The sequence below is a fragment of the Trichogramma pretiosum genome, unplaced genomic scaffold (genome assembly GCF_000599845.2).
Source record: "Trichogramma pretiosum strain Unisexual culture from Peru unplaced genomic scaffold, Tpre_2.0 scaffold86, whole genome shotgun sequence".
In the NCBI taxonomy this organism is placed as follows: domain Eukaryota; kingdom Metazoa; phylum Arthropoda; class Insecta; order Hymenoptera; family Trichogrammatidae; genus Trichogramma; species Trichogramma pretiosum.
Window position 1 is genome coordinate 278,032 of NW_019640815.1, and position 16,324 is coordinate 294,355.

Sequence of the window (16,324 nt, forward strand, 5' to 3'; positions counted from 1 at the left end):
AAGTAAGGGTCACGAAATTAAAATAGCCATGCACAAGCTTTACATATCGATGGTCCTTTTACGGTGGGCATGTTGATCGAAATCGAACGATAATGATATTTTTTCATTATTCGATCATACGATATACTTTGCATCGATCACGTTGAATTGTCACTACTATTTGAGCTTTTCTTAATCGACGATTTCAGTTCTTCAAACTTCCACAGTTGAAGGTCAGTGCTCGAAATTTAGGAACGATTAGCAAGATTTAAATGATAATTAGAATTATTGAAGATAGGTTTAAATTTGAGTTCATGTATGACGAAAGATAACGACGAAATTAATGAAAGTTTGAAATATTTTATTTTTTTTCGCACAATTTAAGGTTATTGAGTATATGAATGATTTTTACAAAAATACATAGCTTATTCTAGTGTATATAAAAATCTTCATTGTTTTTAAATGGCTCTCGACAAATCTTATGCACCTAGAGTTTACAATTGGTTACTGCCATTATATGCCGTTTGAGTTTACTCTGCCATTCAAACGATTTGTGGCAAATGTCGCTTTCGAAGGGTTTCGTCATATGATGTACGGCATTTATATGATTTTTGAGGTCAGCCTTGTATCCAAATAATTTTTCACAAATATTACATTCAAACGGTTTTGCGATTATGTACTGCATTTATGTGTTTATTGAGGTAACTATTATCTCCAAATAATTTGTGACAAATCTCACACTCGAAAGGCTTGCTCCGATTATGTACAGAATTTACGTGTCTTTTGAGGTCACCCTTGCCTCTAAATGATTTGTGACAAATCTCACACTCAAAAGGTTTGCTCCGATTATGTACTGTAGTTATGTGAGTTTTGACGATATCCTTGCGACTAAACGATTTGTGACAAATGTCACATTCAAACGGTGCGCTTCGATTGTGTACTGAATTTATGTGACGTTTGAGGTTACTTGTCCGTCCAAATGATTTGTAACAAGTGTCACATTGAAAGGGTTTGCTCCCATCATGTACTGTTTTTATGTGACTATTGAGCTCATTTTTATATGCAAATAACTTGCGGCAAATTTCACATTCAAAAGCCTTCGTTCGACAATGTACTGCAAAATCAGTGGATATATTTCCATTTGTATCAATGGTCTGATTTCCGTTTTCTATTTTTACTATAGGCAAACAACTTTGATCCTCAGTTTTGCACATGGTTGTCGATGGAGTCTTGCCTTCAAGTTTCACATTTTTGCACTCAAATTCGATGTATATATTTTTATTCATCCTACTTGTTTGATTTTCGTTTTCTAACTTTATGATCGGTTGAATATTTTTGAACTCGGTTTTGCAGATGTTGGTCGACATAGGCATTAGATCAGGCTTAACATCTTTGCACTCGAAGTCTATGAATATTTTTTCGTTTAATCTTTCCTGAAACCGCATAACTTCGTTCGTATGATTTGCCTAAAATTAATATTGTATCACAATTTTTTATGCCGAGAAAATTTAACATAATTCGATAATTCGAATCATTTAGCACTAACCGGTGATTTATAAAGCGGGAACATTTGAATGTTTTTGGCTTCGGAAGAGTCCACCGAATCGAAATCATAATCGTCGCCTGCGTATGGCCAAGTATCCTGTGCCTCTTCTTTCACCCTAAAGAATAGAAAAATTTGATGAAATGATTGCTTAAAAAAATATCAATGTCTGCCAGCATTAAAGTAGTAACATACCCAATTATGTTCTGGCTGCTTTTCATAACTTGCTTAATTATGATATAAATTTACTGAAAATATTCATAATATGTACTGAGACAATATTTGAGGTTATATGTGCCTCGAGCAGTCAACACTGCACCTCAAATTCGCACCGATTTGTAAACACTCGCTTACTTTAGCTCTATGCTACAGACTACATGCACTACTTTATTTATCAAACTTATTAACAGAGTGACTCCGTAATTGTGATAACTCCTTGGCCATACACTTTTCCTACAAGATCAACTTTTTCTATGATACAAACAAAGGCACTCGCACACATCAACGCTAGACCGCAACTGTAACGAATGTGTCATTCGTTCAGGCGCAAAATTTTCTTGCACACACGTTGCAGAAATATTCATACAGAAAGAAAGATATAACTTTGAATTCACATCTAGATATCCAAATGTGAGTAAAATTACTCGAAATTCTAACATTTTCACGATAATGACCATCGATTTTGCGAATTTCTAACTAAATTTCAAAATAATGAACACGCTAAGCTGCCTAGAGTTTCGATACATTTTTAGTTTTAAAAAACAATTGCGATGATCTCACATCATATTTTTTTATCGATCGAAGTTACGCATTGTACTGATTCTTCTATCCTGGTTGTACCCGGCCTCTTATCAAAAACCTTGGTTCGTTGCTACCGCAGTGGTAATCTTAGAGCCGCGAAACGATAATAGTCTCGCTGAAGTGCGAACAATGGTCACTTTTTAAATACTTCACACGCGCAGAAGCTCTGCGTTTTGTATTACGACAGAAAATTAGATTATCCATTGATTCATATTGAAGTCATGTCAAACATGTATTCGTACAATGATCATATGAATAACATTTTACGTTATGTTGAGACGAAAACAAAATCCATCGATCAACAAGTGTGTACAAGTGTGTGTTACAAACGCAAAATTACTATCGTCATCGACCGAACGATCTGTACTATTATTACGTCAATGTATACACAGTGCCTCATCTTGCCGTATTGGTCGTAAATTTATGTTTTTCTTTCTTGAGATGGAAGTGATTTTTTGCAAAATTTCCGTACAAGTTCAGCTTTTATGGAATTGATAGAAGAAAGGAGTAGGGCAATGTCTTATTGTATTGGTATTTTTGAACAAGATCGAATGTGTATTGTTTGTGTAGAGCAATATTAACGGGAAAATTAAAAATCTTCCTTATTCGTCATGATTCATTTCTTTATTTCAATGCGTATGTGGACTAAAAAATATCGAAGCTTTGCTCTTTATTCAATTGCACAAAAAACGTAACACTTATCGTCGACGCGCTCGCACACAAACATACACTTGTGCTTCGGAAAAAGCTTTCCGATCGTCACTCTCGTCACTCGTCACGTAATTTAATATATATAGATAAAAAAATCGGAGTCTCTCATTCCTGGGCGCCTCGGCTCTTGAGAAACTCGGCGAGCCTCTGTCTGCCCAGGTCGCGCGCCAGCCGCAGCGGCGTCCTGCCCCGGCCGTCCTCGGCGTCGAGTCGCAGCCCGTGCCCGCGGTCATCGCAGATCCTAAAGATCACCTGGACCAGTCGGTCGCCGAGGCGCGACGCCGCCGCGTCGTCGGCGGCGCGCGCGCACACCGCGTGCAGCGGCGTCGAGCCCGCGCGATTGGCCAGATTGGGATCGGCGCCGGCCTTGAGCAGCGCCACCACCACGTTGCAGCAGTCGTCCACGCGATTGCGGCCCTGCAGCGCCAGATGCAGGGGGGTGTCGCCCGTCGCGCGCACCGGGCTGTTGGGATCCACCGACTCGGGCCGCTGAAGCAGGAATCGGCGCACCACCTCGTACAGGCCGAATTGGCAGGCGACGTGAAAGTGCGTGAGGCCGCCGCCGGCACTGGTCTCGTCCCGATAATTCGCCTCGTACTTGTTGTAGATCTTGAACAGCTCGCCGATCACGCCGCTCTTCTTGAGGAAGCGGCTGCATCGGGCCGCGCGATGTATGGGCGTGGTGCGGCACACGATTATCTGGTCGTCCTGGATCTTCTCGGGCTCGTCCTCGTAGCCGGCCTTGACCATGAACCTGATGATGGGGTGGCCGCGATTGTACGGCGTCGGGTACTTGTCCTTCAGATCCTCGAGTATCAGCAGATCGATCTCCGCCCGGGTGAAGATCAGTCGCAGATCGGGGAAGCGCCTCTTCCAGTCGAAGATCAGCGGGTAGAATTTACGCAGGAATTCCCGGCGCTCCTTGTCGACCGTCAAGTTGACGCCTTGCAGGGCGTTTATCAATCCTTCCAACTTCTTGCGAGACTCTTCGTCGTCGTCGTCGTCGTCGTTCTCGTCGTCGTGGCTCGATTCGCTCTCGTCGCTCTCCTCTCCGTGTCTGTCGTCGTCTGGATTGACTTCCTCCGGATTCTCGTAGAACTCGGACGTCTCGGAAGTCTCGGAAGTCTCGGACATTTTGGGGCACCCGCTACGGGAGATACACCGGACGCACACACACAGGTAAACAACACCAACAGTCGCTTGACACGATATAACGCAAGAAGATACTTTTTGGCTGTTGACGCTGCGGCGTCGTAACGTGCTCTGACTATTGACATACGAACGAAATAACGTAGGATTCGTATGTAGGTGAGAGTTGACACGTGATCGCTAACTCGCGACAAGAGGGATCCGAGAGGGTAAAGGTAGGGATGCGGCCAGCGTATCCGTCTGGTTGTTGACAATCCGATTTCAGATTTTCAAATTCGGTTCGTGACGTCGCACATCCCTACCTTCGTCTCTTATACGGCGATACGTATCGTTTGACGGTGCGAGCAAGCCGCAGAGCAACATTAGAAGCCAATTTTTCGATCCTTAGAGCCTCGAGGGATGAAACCGGAGGGCTAAATTTTTATCTATCGGAATTATCATTTTTTAATATACTCTTTCGGATGAGTCGTGTTCGGTACGCTCTTGCGTCTTGGTTTTCGAATGATATGCGATACCCGCGTCCCATCTGTGTATACCCGGGGATGTGATTTTTATTTCATTATTATTTTTGTCATAGTCGTGGTTGTTATACTCGAGCGACTGAACCCCTTAAATATAACGTGTTCGTTTTTATGCTTCCAAGTCTAAAATTGAATTCCCCACTGTTTTTCTCGAAGAACTCATGATGCTTTAACCGCATATCACCGCCCAACTAACAAGATATACATGCATCGTGTGTTAAGCTCGACTAGTTGCACCTTGTACTAGTACCCTGAAAAATGATCTTCTTCTCGCGGGTACGAGTTTTCATGGGCGCTGCGCCACCTGGCGGTCGAGTCGGAAGGTTCGAATTGTATAGGTGGATCGAGGTGACGAAATAATGAGGCGAGCTGTTTAGTTTGACTATTGAACGCAGATTGCTCCTAGTCAAGAATCTCCGAGATTCGTTCGAGACCGATGACGAATGTGCAATGCGCTCCAATATATCATCACGGAGAAGACTGGCGGTGTGTTTCGGCGGGAGTCGGAGAGCGACTTCTCTGTGTTCTTATCAGAGTCGGAGAACGAATTAATTATTTTCGATAAAAATATCATGATATATACTACTCATACACGTGAATGCGTTGGTATCTTTCAAGTCCTCGTTTTGGTTTACAACAACTAGAATATTCTGCTTGTACAGGATTTTTATTACATTTTGTTGAATTTCCTTTTTGCATCATTAAAATCATTCATTACATTTTCTTACTATCCAAATTTCCGTTGCTGATTTTATCGATTTTCTTTACGTTAAATCGATATCGTTTGATCTCATCGGCTATTAACTTTTACACTTACAGTTGCGTCAAATTAGTAGTTGATACAGTTTTATCATTCGATTTGTTATAAATCGTTGCGTACTTTACAGTAGATACAGATATTTGATGAGTCTTTTTCGCGATAATTTGTGTCTTCAATTCTTTCTTCCTTTGCGATTTCTGGCGTTTTAAATTTTTCAAAAATGCACTTCGCTTGTCGTATTTTTGAAGGATGCCGCTTTAGCTACTGCAAGATTTCGTATGACTGTGTCCAAGACCTTGGACTCACTCAGCTGGTAGCTCTCAAAATTTTTAAATAAAGTCCAAGTACCAATAATGCAAAGAATCATAATTTGTTCCGAGTTATAATTATATACTTTGTCATGGCAATTATCAAATTTATTTAAATGTTTAGTTTTAAATAATCTGTCGTACTTGCTCCCGATACATATTTCTGCGTCGACACTGACGACCAACGATGCCGCGAATCAATAGTCTTTGAATTAACTTATTATCAGAAAAAAATATCGCTGTTTTAAGAAATCTACAATTTTATGTCAACCTATTTTTTATAAGTATTTCTTGCAGTTTTAAGTAATCGCCTAATTAAATTATACACTCTTATACAATCATTCTGAATAAGGAGAAATTTATTTGAAAAATTACTTAATATTTATAAAAAAAGTAAATTGATCTGTTTCAATAACTAAAATTAATTGTTACGTTCGCCTAACTTCGCTCAGCTTTGTGCAACGAACGTTGCGACTAGTTTTGAAGCTGTTTTATACAACATTGAACATACGTTTAATCAATTTATTTCGCACTAATGCGTGGGTGATGTGCTATTTGGTGGTCTTTGAGATTTCTTTTCTGTCCGAACATCTTTCCGCATGTCTCGCATGCATGAGTAATACCATTATGCGATAATTTGATATGCTTATTAAGATGAGATTGGTATTTAAATTTTTTTTGACAGAAATCACATGGATGGGTGATTCCATTGTGCTCCGCATCTATATGCTTTTTGAGACTACTTTTGTTTGAGTATATCTTTCGGCATTTATCACATTCGTGGGTTATTCCATTGTGCATCGAATCCATATGCTTTTTGAGACTACTCCTGTCTGAGAATGTCTTTCGGCATTTATCACATGCGTGCCTCATTTTACGATGCATCGAATCGATGTGCTTTCTGAGATTACTCTTGTCTGAGAATGTCTTTTGGCATATATTGCATGCATGTCTGACCCTATAATGCACCGATTCGATGTGGGTTTTTAGATAACCCTTATCTGAGAATGTCTTTTGGCATATATCGCATGCATGTCTGACTTCATTATGCACTGAATCACTGTGTATTTTAAGATTACTTTTATTTGAGAATGTCTTTAGGCATATATCGCATGAATGCGTGATTTTACGATGCACCGAATCGATGTGCCTATTGAGATGACCTCTTAGTTTGAACACTTTTCCGCAAATATCACATGCAGGTATGATATTACCATTACGGACTGATTCAGTATGAGTTTTGAGCCTATGTTTAGAGTTGACCTCTTCTGAAACACATCCTGTTTCATTTTTCTCGCTGAGTCCACGTCCTGAATTTAAATCAGATTCTTCTTCCTTCAAAATTTCTTTCTTCAGCACCGCGACAGTTTCTAATTTAATTTTGCTTCTATTTTTATACTCATCACTATCCGGATATTGATTGGGAGAATAAACTTCAATTTTCACAACTGCCAATAAATTGGGCTTCATGTCTGTACATTCCATTTCGATTTCCAGGTCGTCAAGTTCATTTTTATGATTTTCGTCGTATTCTTGAAGAAGCTCTTGGGTCTGAAAAAATTAAAATTATTAGGAAAGTTTCATTAATGATAGTCAAACGTAATTATTAAAGCTTACTGAATTTTCTTCCCGAAACATCACGCATTTAACATTTTGAGTAACGGGTGTTGCGTCAATTATTTTGTAATCATTATTATCATTGAGGGGCTCATCACAAGGCTCTTTTTTTACTCTGAAATAGATTTGATAAGATTACATGATTATGTTCAAATATTTTCTTATTTTCATACTCAAAATAAAAATTACCTAATAGCAGGATTGAATACGTTGCTCGAGTCCATCTTGCTGGCTGGAAATGTTATTTGCGACTAACACAGTTCAATAACATTTACAAATCATGATGTGGAATTCGGAACTAGTATATAAATGAAGCAACTCAAGTTTCATAACAATAGGCAAATTACGTTATCGATCTACCTAATGAATAATAATTATTTTTCTATTCATAATATTTTATTTTCAAATAAATTAAAAATATATAAAAATGAGTTCATTAGCATTAATTATTTCATGTTCAAAAAAATGGAAGGATAATAATTCGTTCGCAAGAGATGGATTCGATGAGTTGATCCTGGAATTGGAATTACGGTTCTTTATACTCTGAGTTACATTCTTTAAGAAAGCTAAATACTACCGCACAAGCTGAAAAATTTAGCTCGTCAGCAATACTTTCGACGTTCGGAGCAGCCGAGAGATCGAATCTCACTAGATTTGCCACAGGACGTTACTTCGACGCTCATACCTCTGGATATTTCCAGAGAACCTCAATTAGACTCTCCTCCGAGGAGTCGCAAGGAGAGGCTGTGATGATAGTAATTCGTATACGACGGATGGTGATGATAACGTAGCAATTGAATTCCGAAGAACCACGAGAACGATCCAACGCGGCGGTGAAAGAACTCGAAGGAGAGTATATGCCTTTGTTTAGGCCATCGGCTTCGCACCGAGAGATCGTACCATAGCGAGAGAGTCGAGTCTGATACACTCAGATACACAATAGTGGAGAGATAACAAGTAACATCGAGTACGAAAGAACATTCATAAAACTTGTAGAGGCCGCGACTCCTCAAAAATAAAGAAAGAACGATATTGTAAGAAAAGAGCAGTCCTCTCGATTTCGGCAACTTTCCCTGCATTGGAAGTGTAATGTGGACGTTATTTATATCTTTCCGTATGTAACAGTGAAGTAATGTAACACATAGAAATTCATCATATAATTAATAAAATTTATTAATTGAGTCGTCTGAAGAGATACTCTTGATCTTACATTTTGATTTGTAACTTAATTCAACATAAATTTTAAACATTTATTAGATCGTATTGAGCGAGCGATGCGCCACATCGATGTGAGCTCTCAGATTTCTTTTCTGTCCGAACGTCTTGCCGCATGTCTCGCATGAATGTATGATACCACTATGCGAGGATTTGACATGTTTATTGAGATGAGTTTGATATTTAAATTTTTTTGCACATAAATCACATGTGTGGATGATTCCATTGTGCTCCGCATCGATATGGGCTTTAAGATTTCTTTTCGCAGTAAATTTCTTTGTGCACATATCACATGCATGCCTGACACCATTATGCTCTGATTCGATGTGACGTTTGAGAGAACCATTTTGTGTGAACTTCTTTCCGCAAACATTGCATTCATGCCTGACACCATTATGCATCGAATCGACGTGAGTTTTGAGATCGCCTCTTCGTGTAAAAACATTTCCGCAAATATCGCATGCATGTCTGACACCATTGTGAATCGCTTCAATGTGAGCTTTACGATTACTCTTGCCTGCGAATGCCTTTCCACAAACATCACATGCATATGTGACACCATTATGCACCGAAGCGATGTGCTTTTTGAGATAACCCTTGTCTGAGAATTTCTTTGGGCAAATATCGCATGCATGACGGACACTATTATGCACCATATCGATATGGATTTTGAGATGACCCTTCCGTGTGAATGTCTTTTCACAAATATCACATGCATATGTGACACCATTATGCACCGAAGCGATGTGCTTTTTGAGATAACCCTTGTCTGAGAATTTCTTTGGGCAAATATCGCATGCATGACGGACACTATTATGCACCGAACCGATATGATTTCTAAGACTACTCTTGGCTGAGAATGTCTTTTGGCATGTTTCGCATGTATGCCTTATTTTACGATGTACCGAATCGATGTGCCTATTGAGATGACCTCTTAGTATGAACACTTTTCCGCAAATATCACATGCATGTGAAACATCATTATGCACCGAATCGATGTGAGTTTTGAGATTACTCTTGGATGAGAATGTCTTTTGGCATATATCGCATGCATGCCTTATTTTACGATGCACCGCATTGATGTGTCTTTGGAGAAAACTCTTAAATCTAAATGATTTTCTACATACATCACATGCAGGTGTAACATTGCCATTACGGGCTGATTCAGTGTGAGTTTTTAGCCTATGTTCGTAGTTCATCTCTTTTGAAACATTTCCTGTTTCATTTTTCTCGCTGAGTCCACGTCCTGAATTTAAATTAGATTCTTCTTCGCTAAAAATTTCTTTCTTCACTGTCCCGTCAGTTTCGAGTTTTATTTTGCTTCCGTTTTTATAAACATCGCTATGTGGCCTGAAATTTGGAGAATAATCTTCAATTTTCGCCACTGTCAATAAATAGGGCTTCATATCTGTACATTCCAACTCGATTTGCAAGTCGTCATTTTCTTGATATTCGTCATATTTTTGAACCTCTCGGGTCTGAAAAATATTAAAATTATGAGGGAAGGTTCATTAAAACTTAACCGCTATAGTCGCCAATAATTATTAAATCTTACCAAGTTTTCTTGAAGAATCATTTCGTACTTGACATTTTCAGTTACGGGTATCTCGTTGATGGTTTCATAATTATTTTGGGTAAGCAAATCATCACAAGGCTCGACTTTCACTCTGAAATAATATTAATAAGATCATAAAATTACGTTTTAATATTTTTATGACTTCATCCTCACAAAATAAAAATCACCTAACAGCAGGATTGAATAAACCACTAGTTTCCATCTTACACGTTGGAAATGTCTATTGCGACTCACTCTGTCAATACTACCGTTACGAGTCGAAATAGAACTCAAACTGATCTCAATAATATTTACTAATTATGATATGGAAATAGGAATCAATATAATCGGGGCAATATTACACTCGATCTGCCTCGTGAACAACAATAACTTTTCCACAAATAATATTTTAGTACGAAGAAATTGAAAATTAGACATCAAAAGTTGGTTTCTTATAATTGATAAAACAATGAAAAAAAAGGCTCATCAAGATGCAATTTTCATAACGATTACAGATTACCTTATTTCAAATCTTATACTGGTTTTTTTATTACATGTCCCCCGGTGTAAATGTCAAGTAATTATTTACTGTGGAAAAATATCACGCTTAACATTTTGTATAAAATAAACGAATTGTTCGCTGAGAATAAGAATTGTTCCCATTTACTTTTTAAGATTAATTTTTTTTAAGTTTATTATCAGTTCTATTAAGAGTTCCAAGGGGCTTAAAATCGAAAAAAATTTATTTCATTTTCGAGTAGGATTTTAATCCTCTTTCATAGCATTTTTGGAAACTTCAAAATGTTGATCATTGACTGAGATACAGCTGTTTCTGTGAGCCATTTTCGTATACATTACGTGTTAAATTTTTTCTTCTTTTGCGTTTTCTATGGCGTTTTTTTGTGACTGCCTTCATGAATCTACTAATTGAAAGTGACCTATGAGTTCGATCACCTCGCTACGCTCGGGCTGCAAACTTGACACTCGTGCAGATCGAAAACATCCCGCCCCTGTTATGCGTAATCTATGATTTCGATTATATCAGAGCATTCGAATTAATTCTAATTAACTTACAAGCTACTTCTACATAGTCGAGCTTCTCAAACAATTTTTCAGATTTACCTCCCATCGTCGGAACGATGCCAATTTTTCAAAATGTTTTGGCGATTCAATTTTATACCCTTTACAAAAATATACTATTTGGAGATATTCAACTTTAAAGGTTTTCCAGCGATTTTTCCGAAGAAAACGGAAAATTTCTGAAAATCTGATCTCGCTATCGGAAAGCTGAAAAAATTTGCTATAGAATATAAATTTAAGTTAGTTATTTTTTCTGAGCATATTTTGATACTTTTCACGTAAGTTAAAAACGGAGTGATTTCATTTAATTGGGCAGCACAGCGAAGCGCGCTGGGACACATATCATGAAATGCCTCATATATATCTGTAGTGGAAAGGGCTAACGAGATATCTCCATTTTTTTCGAAATCGAGTTTATGAATATTATGACATAAATTACCTATAAGTTATGTCTACTTTAAGGTACAAGTGTCACAAAAGCTGAAAATAGAATCAATCGTTACACTAACATTAAAATTTCTTAATTATCAACTCACATGTAAATGTAAAACAATATTTTGTTTTTCATGATTGCCTAATTGTGGAAATTAAAAGGAAATTAAAAAATTGATTTTTAATTAAAATTGTTTTATAATTGCTCCTAAATTTTAATTTGTATTATTGTTTGTATTAGTGCTTTATCAATAAATTAAATGAGCACTTTCTATAACTGAATAACCAGAGTTTTACTTTTGTATCAAAATCACTTTGTGGTTAAGAAAAAATATTTGGTTCATCATATTTGGTTCACCATAAAATTTTTCAGATTTACCTCCAATCGACGGAACTATGCCAATTTTTCGAACTGTTAGCCCAAATTAAATCAAAGAAAAATATCTACGTAATATATTATAGAACCGAAAAACATTTTGACACTCATCCTCATCTAAATGGCATTCGCCAGTGCTGATCATTTTTACACGAACGAACTTTGAACTTTCATTTACCAATTAACAATGATTTCGAGTGTCTGAAAAATCCAATGAAGCGTACGTTTTTTTTAAATCTGATAAAAAGCAAAAATCATTTACTTTTAACAGAAACAGGACAAAAAAGTGACACTTCTACAGATTTGGCACTTCTTACTATTTTTACTTTCTTTTTCTTTTAAATCAACTTATTTATTTCGTCCAATAATTTATATACGATTAGCCTATTATTTTGCTTTTCTATCCTTTGGTTGTATTGCAATTTGCCTCGACGATTAAGTGGTTTTATAAGAGGAAAAATTAAGAGATTTTTATTAATTTACTGATTTAGTAATTTTTGTTTTTTGATGAAATGAATATCAACTACATTTAATATAACATCAGACACTAAAATATGAACGATTAATGTGTTTGCTTTTTGTGTAGATTGAACATTAAACCTTGTTTTTTTTTAATTCCAATTCGAATGATGTTTATATCACCTACTTTTGAAAAAAAATTTACCTCGTGCCAAAATGTTATACAAATATGCCATTTTTTTTTTAATAATTACCCATATATCGGCACAATTTTTATTCAAATCTTAAACAAGCTTGTTATTGAACATCTATATAAATTATTTTATGTATTCACAATTGTCAAGAAAAGCATCAGTGCTTTTCATTATTTCATTGATATACGCTATTTACTGAGAAACTATTCCAATCATATGTCTGTAATTAGTACGAAAAATTCGTTTATGAAAAAAATTATTCATAAAAACTGGAAAATATTTATGAAAAAAACATATTTATCACCCACGCAATCTTAATAAAATCTGGGAAATTTTATCTGATTTACTTCTGACTTCCCTTTTACAGTGGTCGCAATTTTAGCGACCGTCCTGTAAAGTTTTTTGGTGCCTTATCGTATCCAAATTTTTGCAAATTTCTTCTCGCAGTTGTCGCTTGCAAAATCATTGCGACTTTCGTGTACTGTTTTTTAGTGGGAGAGCAAATTACGTTCAAGTCCAAATTGCTTCTCGCATCTGTCACATGCAAAATTTTGAGGAACCTTCATGAACTGTCCTTTGGTGTCGGAGCAAATGTTGTTTTCGTCCAAATACTTTTGCGCACTTGTGGCATGCGTAATCTTTCTGACCGTCGTGTACTAATTTTTTATGTACTCTTAAATAGCTTCGATGTCCAAATTTCTTCTCGCAATAGTCGCATTCATATTCTTTGCAATTTTCATGTACTGTCTTTTGGTGGATGAGAAAAGTGTGTTTGTGTCCAAATTTTTTCTTGCAATTATCACATTCAAAATCTTTCCGACCTTCGTGGACTGTCTTTCGGTGTCTGATTAATTTTGATTTTACTCCAAATTTCCGCTCACACTCGTGGCACCTGTAATCTTTACGACCTTCGTGTACTGTCGTAAGGTGGGCGAGCAAATTCGATTTTAATCCAAATTTCTTTTCACACTTGTCGCACTCGTAATCTTTCCGACCTTCATGGATTGTTTTTTGGTGTTTGATCAAATTGCCACGTTGCCCAAATGTCTTCTCGCATTTGTCACATGGGTAATCTTTGCGAGCTTCGTGGACTGTTTTTTGATGTTTTATCAAATAGCTTTGAACCCTAAATTTCTTCCCGCATTTCTCGCATACGTAGTCTTTGCGGAATTCGTGTATTATCTTTTGGTGAAAGAGCAAATCCGATTTGTATCTAAATTGTTTCTCGCATTTATCGCATGCAAATTCTTTCCGACCCTCGTGGACTGTCTTTTGATGCAAAAGTAAGGTCGATTTTTTTCCAAATACTTTTTCGCATTTGTCACACGCGTAATCTTTGCGACCCTCATGGACTAACTTTTGATGCACAATCAAATTCGATTTTTGTCCAAATTTTTTTTCGCATTTCTCGCATACGTAATCTTTACGACCCTCGTGGACTATTTTTTGATGTTTGAGCAAATTACTTCGATCCCCATATTTCTTGTCACACTTGTCACATGCGTAATCTTTCCGACCTTCATGGACTGTTGTTATGTGTGTGAGCAAGATCCATTTATTGACGAATTTCTTCTCGCACTTGTCGCATGCTAAATCTTTGCGACCGTTATGGACTAACTTTACGTGTGTGAGTAAACTCTGCTTGCTTGAAAATCTCTTGGCGCACTTTTCACACAAGTAATCTTTGAAGACTTCATGGAATATTTTTTTGTGCTTGAGTAAAGTTGATTTATTTTCAAATTTCTTCTCACACTTATCGCACGTGAAATTTTCGCGATTTTTATGTACTAATTTTCGGTGTGTGAACAAACTCGATTTTTTCATATACGTCTTCTCGCAATCGTCGTATGCAAAATCTTTGTGGCTTTTGTGTTCTGATAATTGGTGTCTGCTCAAATGACTTCGGAACTCGAATTCTTTCTCGCATTTGTCGCATGAGTAATTATCTCGTTTATTATGAATTGTATCTCGATGTGCTATCGTGCTTGATTCTAGTGTAATTGCCTTCTGGCTAATATCACGAATGGATTTTTCGTCGTCTGAAACAACAATGGCATGTTCACTTGAATTTTCTTCAGAGGCAACTTCCTCTGATTTCTTCTCACTTTCATCCATTTTCGTACTTGAATTGAACGATGGATCTTTTTATTTAGTGTCACGGAAATTGAATGAGTAAAATTTCTTATTGTATTATTAGTTTCATCGGGCAATTCAACATTCGAACGAATTTCTTTCTATTATAAGCGTGATCAGTATTTGAGGGGCTCCAAAGTATTTGATGTCCAAACTGTTTCTGATCTTATTGTTTACAATTGAAATACTGATTTATTTGTTTATACATTATCCTTCCCAATTTGAACTAACATAAAATTCTAACTTGGTGACTATTTCTTTGAAGAATCATTTTGGACTTTTAAAACTCAAAATATACTTCAAAAAAGCCTTTTTTAAATATCGAGTATAAATTGATTCTCATACATTATATCATAAAATATAAAAAAATGTTAATTTTCGGCGTCATGCTCCTAAATCTGACACGGCATTTTCATACAAAGTCATTTCGGAGCAGTCCAAAAGCTGACTCAATTTCATATTAAGATGTATTATTTGTTCCATAATACAATGCTTTGTTTTGTTACCTTTTTTAATGTTAAAAAAATCATATTTTTAGGAAGAATCTCTTTGCTCATATGTATTGGCAGCTGTTTTCTTTTCCTCGTAAAATTTGATTGATTACGCCCATCAAATTTCATTGAAGGCTTTTGAAGATTTGAAAACATACTTTTAAGACAATATGTACTGCTTAATATTCTGTATCATTTTTTAGTCATTGAAAAAAAGTCACTCGGCGTTATCTTTTTCAAAAAGATGAAATCTAAAATGGGAAATATAAATTGCGCCATTCAATAACTGTTGATGTGCAACGCAAAATTCGATTAAAATGCATTCAAAATCAATAATGGGCAGCAGGAAAAACCCAAATTTATATCGTATATAACTTTTTTTACAAAACATGCACATCAAAAATAGGCATACCACTCGATTCTGCTACTCAAAAACCATTTTTTCCTATAATTTGGTGATGATTCATGGTGGGGTTCATTGGGATATTAGGATTTTACAAAAAAAAATCGTTGAAATAATAAAAATCAAGTTTAATTTTTGGTAAGAGCGTACGTAAAGGTCGGATAACGACGCACGCCATTAAGTGACATTTTTTCAAAAGTACAATTTTTTGATAAAAAATCTTGATGGGCCTTTCGATAATCAGAATTTGCAAATTAATAATAGTATGAGTTGAATTTCGAAATTCATGATAACGCCACAAAATGCATGTTTTTTTGTATGAATTTGTACTTGTGCTTACTTAGAAGTTAATTTTTATACAAGAGAAAAGTTGCAAATTTAACGTAAACATCGCCGAAAATGGTAATATTCAAATTTTTATACGATTATAGCGGAGTAGACACAAATATTATAATCTCACGAGATTTACCCATATGATCAGGAGTTCTTTCAATTTTGTAAAGTTATTATTGGCATTTAATATTACATTATATCGCCAGAGTATTTTTTCTGTAATCCGCTTCATTATTAGTATTATTATTACGATTTTTTTGGCAA

At 36.4% G+C, this 16,324-nt stretch overlaps 3 protein-coding genes across 3 annotated transcripts; all 3 read right to left on the reverse strand.

Annotated features, from left to right (window-relative positions):
• Positions 1-466: 466 nt before the first annotated feature.
• Positions 467-2,023, reverse strand: LOC106657540 (zinc finger protein OZF-like). Its single transcript, XM_023462315.1, has 4 exons — positions 1,718-2,023; positions 1,526-1,640; positions 834-1,445; positions 467-658 (listed from the first exon to the last, which is right to left on the reverse strand). The coding sequence occupies exons 1-4, from the start codon at positions 1,741-1,743 to the stop codon at positions 467-469; spliced, it is 945 nt and encodes a 314-aa protein (XP_023318083.1). The 5' UTR covers positions 1,744-2,023.
• Positions 2,024-5,469: 3,446 nt separating this feature from the next.
• LOC106657541 (zinc finger and BTB domain-containing protein 41-like) lies at positions 5,470-7,660 on the reverse strand. Its single transcript, XM_014379125.2, has 3 exons — positions 7,579-7,660; positions 7,390-7,504; positions 5,470-7,323 (listed from the first exon to the last, which is right to left on the reverse strand). Exons 1-3 carry the CDS (start codon positions 7,611-7,613, stop codon positions 6,295-6,297), a joined length of 1,179 nt encoding a protein of 392 aa, XP_014234611.1. The 5' UTR covers positions 7,614-7,660; the 3' UTR covers positions 5,470-6,294.
• A 921-nt stretch (positions 7,661-8,581) lies between these two features.
• LOC106657561 (gastrula zinc finger protein XlCGF57.1-like) lies at positions 8,582-10,550 on the reverse strand. The gene is made up of 3 exons (XM_014379149.2): positions 10,348-10,550; positions 10,160-10,271; positions 8,582-10,082 (listed from the first exon to the last, which is right to left on the reverse strand). Exons 1-3 carry the CDS (start codon positions 10,380-10,382, stop codon positions 8,643-8,645), a joined length of 1,587 nt encoding a protein of 528 aa, XP_014234635.1. The 5' UTR covers positions 10,383-10,550; the 3' UTR covers positions 8,582-8,642.
• Positions 10,551-16,324: the final 5,774 nt, after the last annotated feature.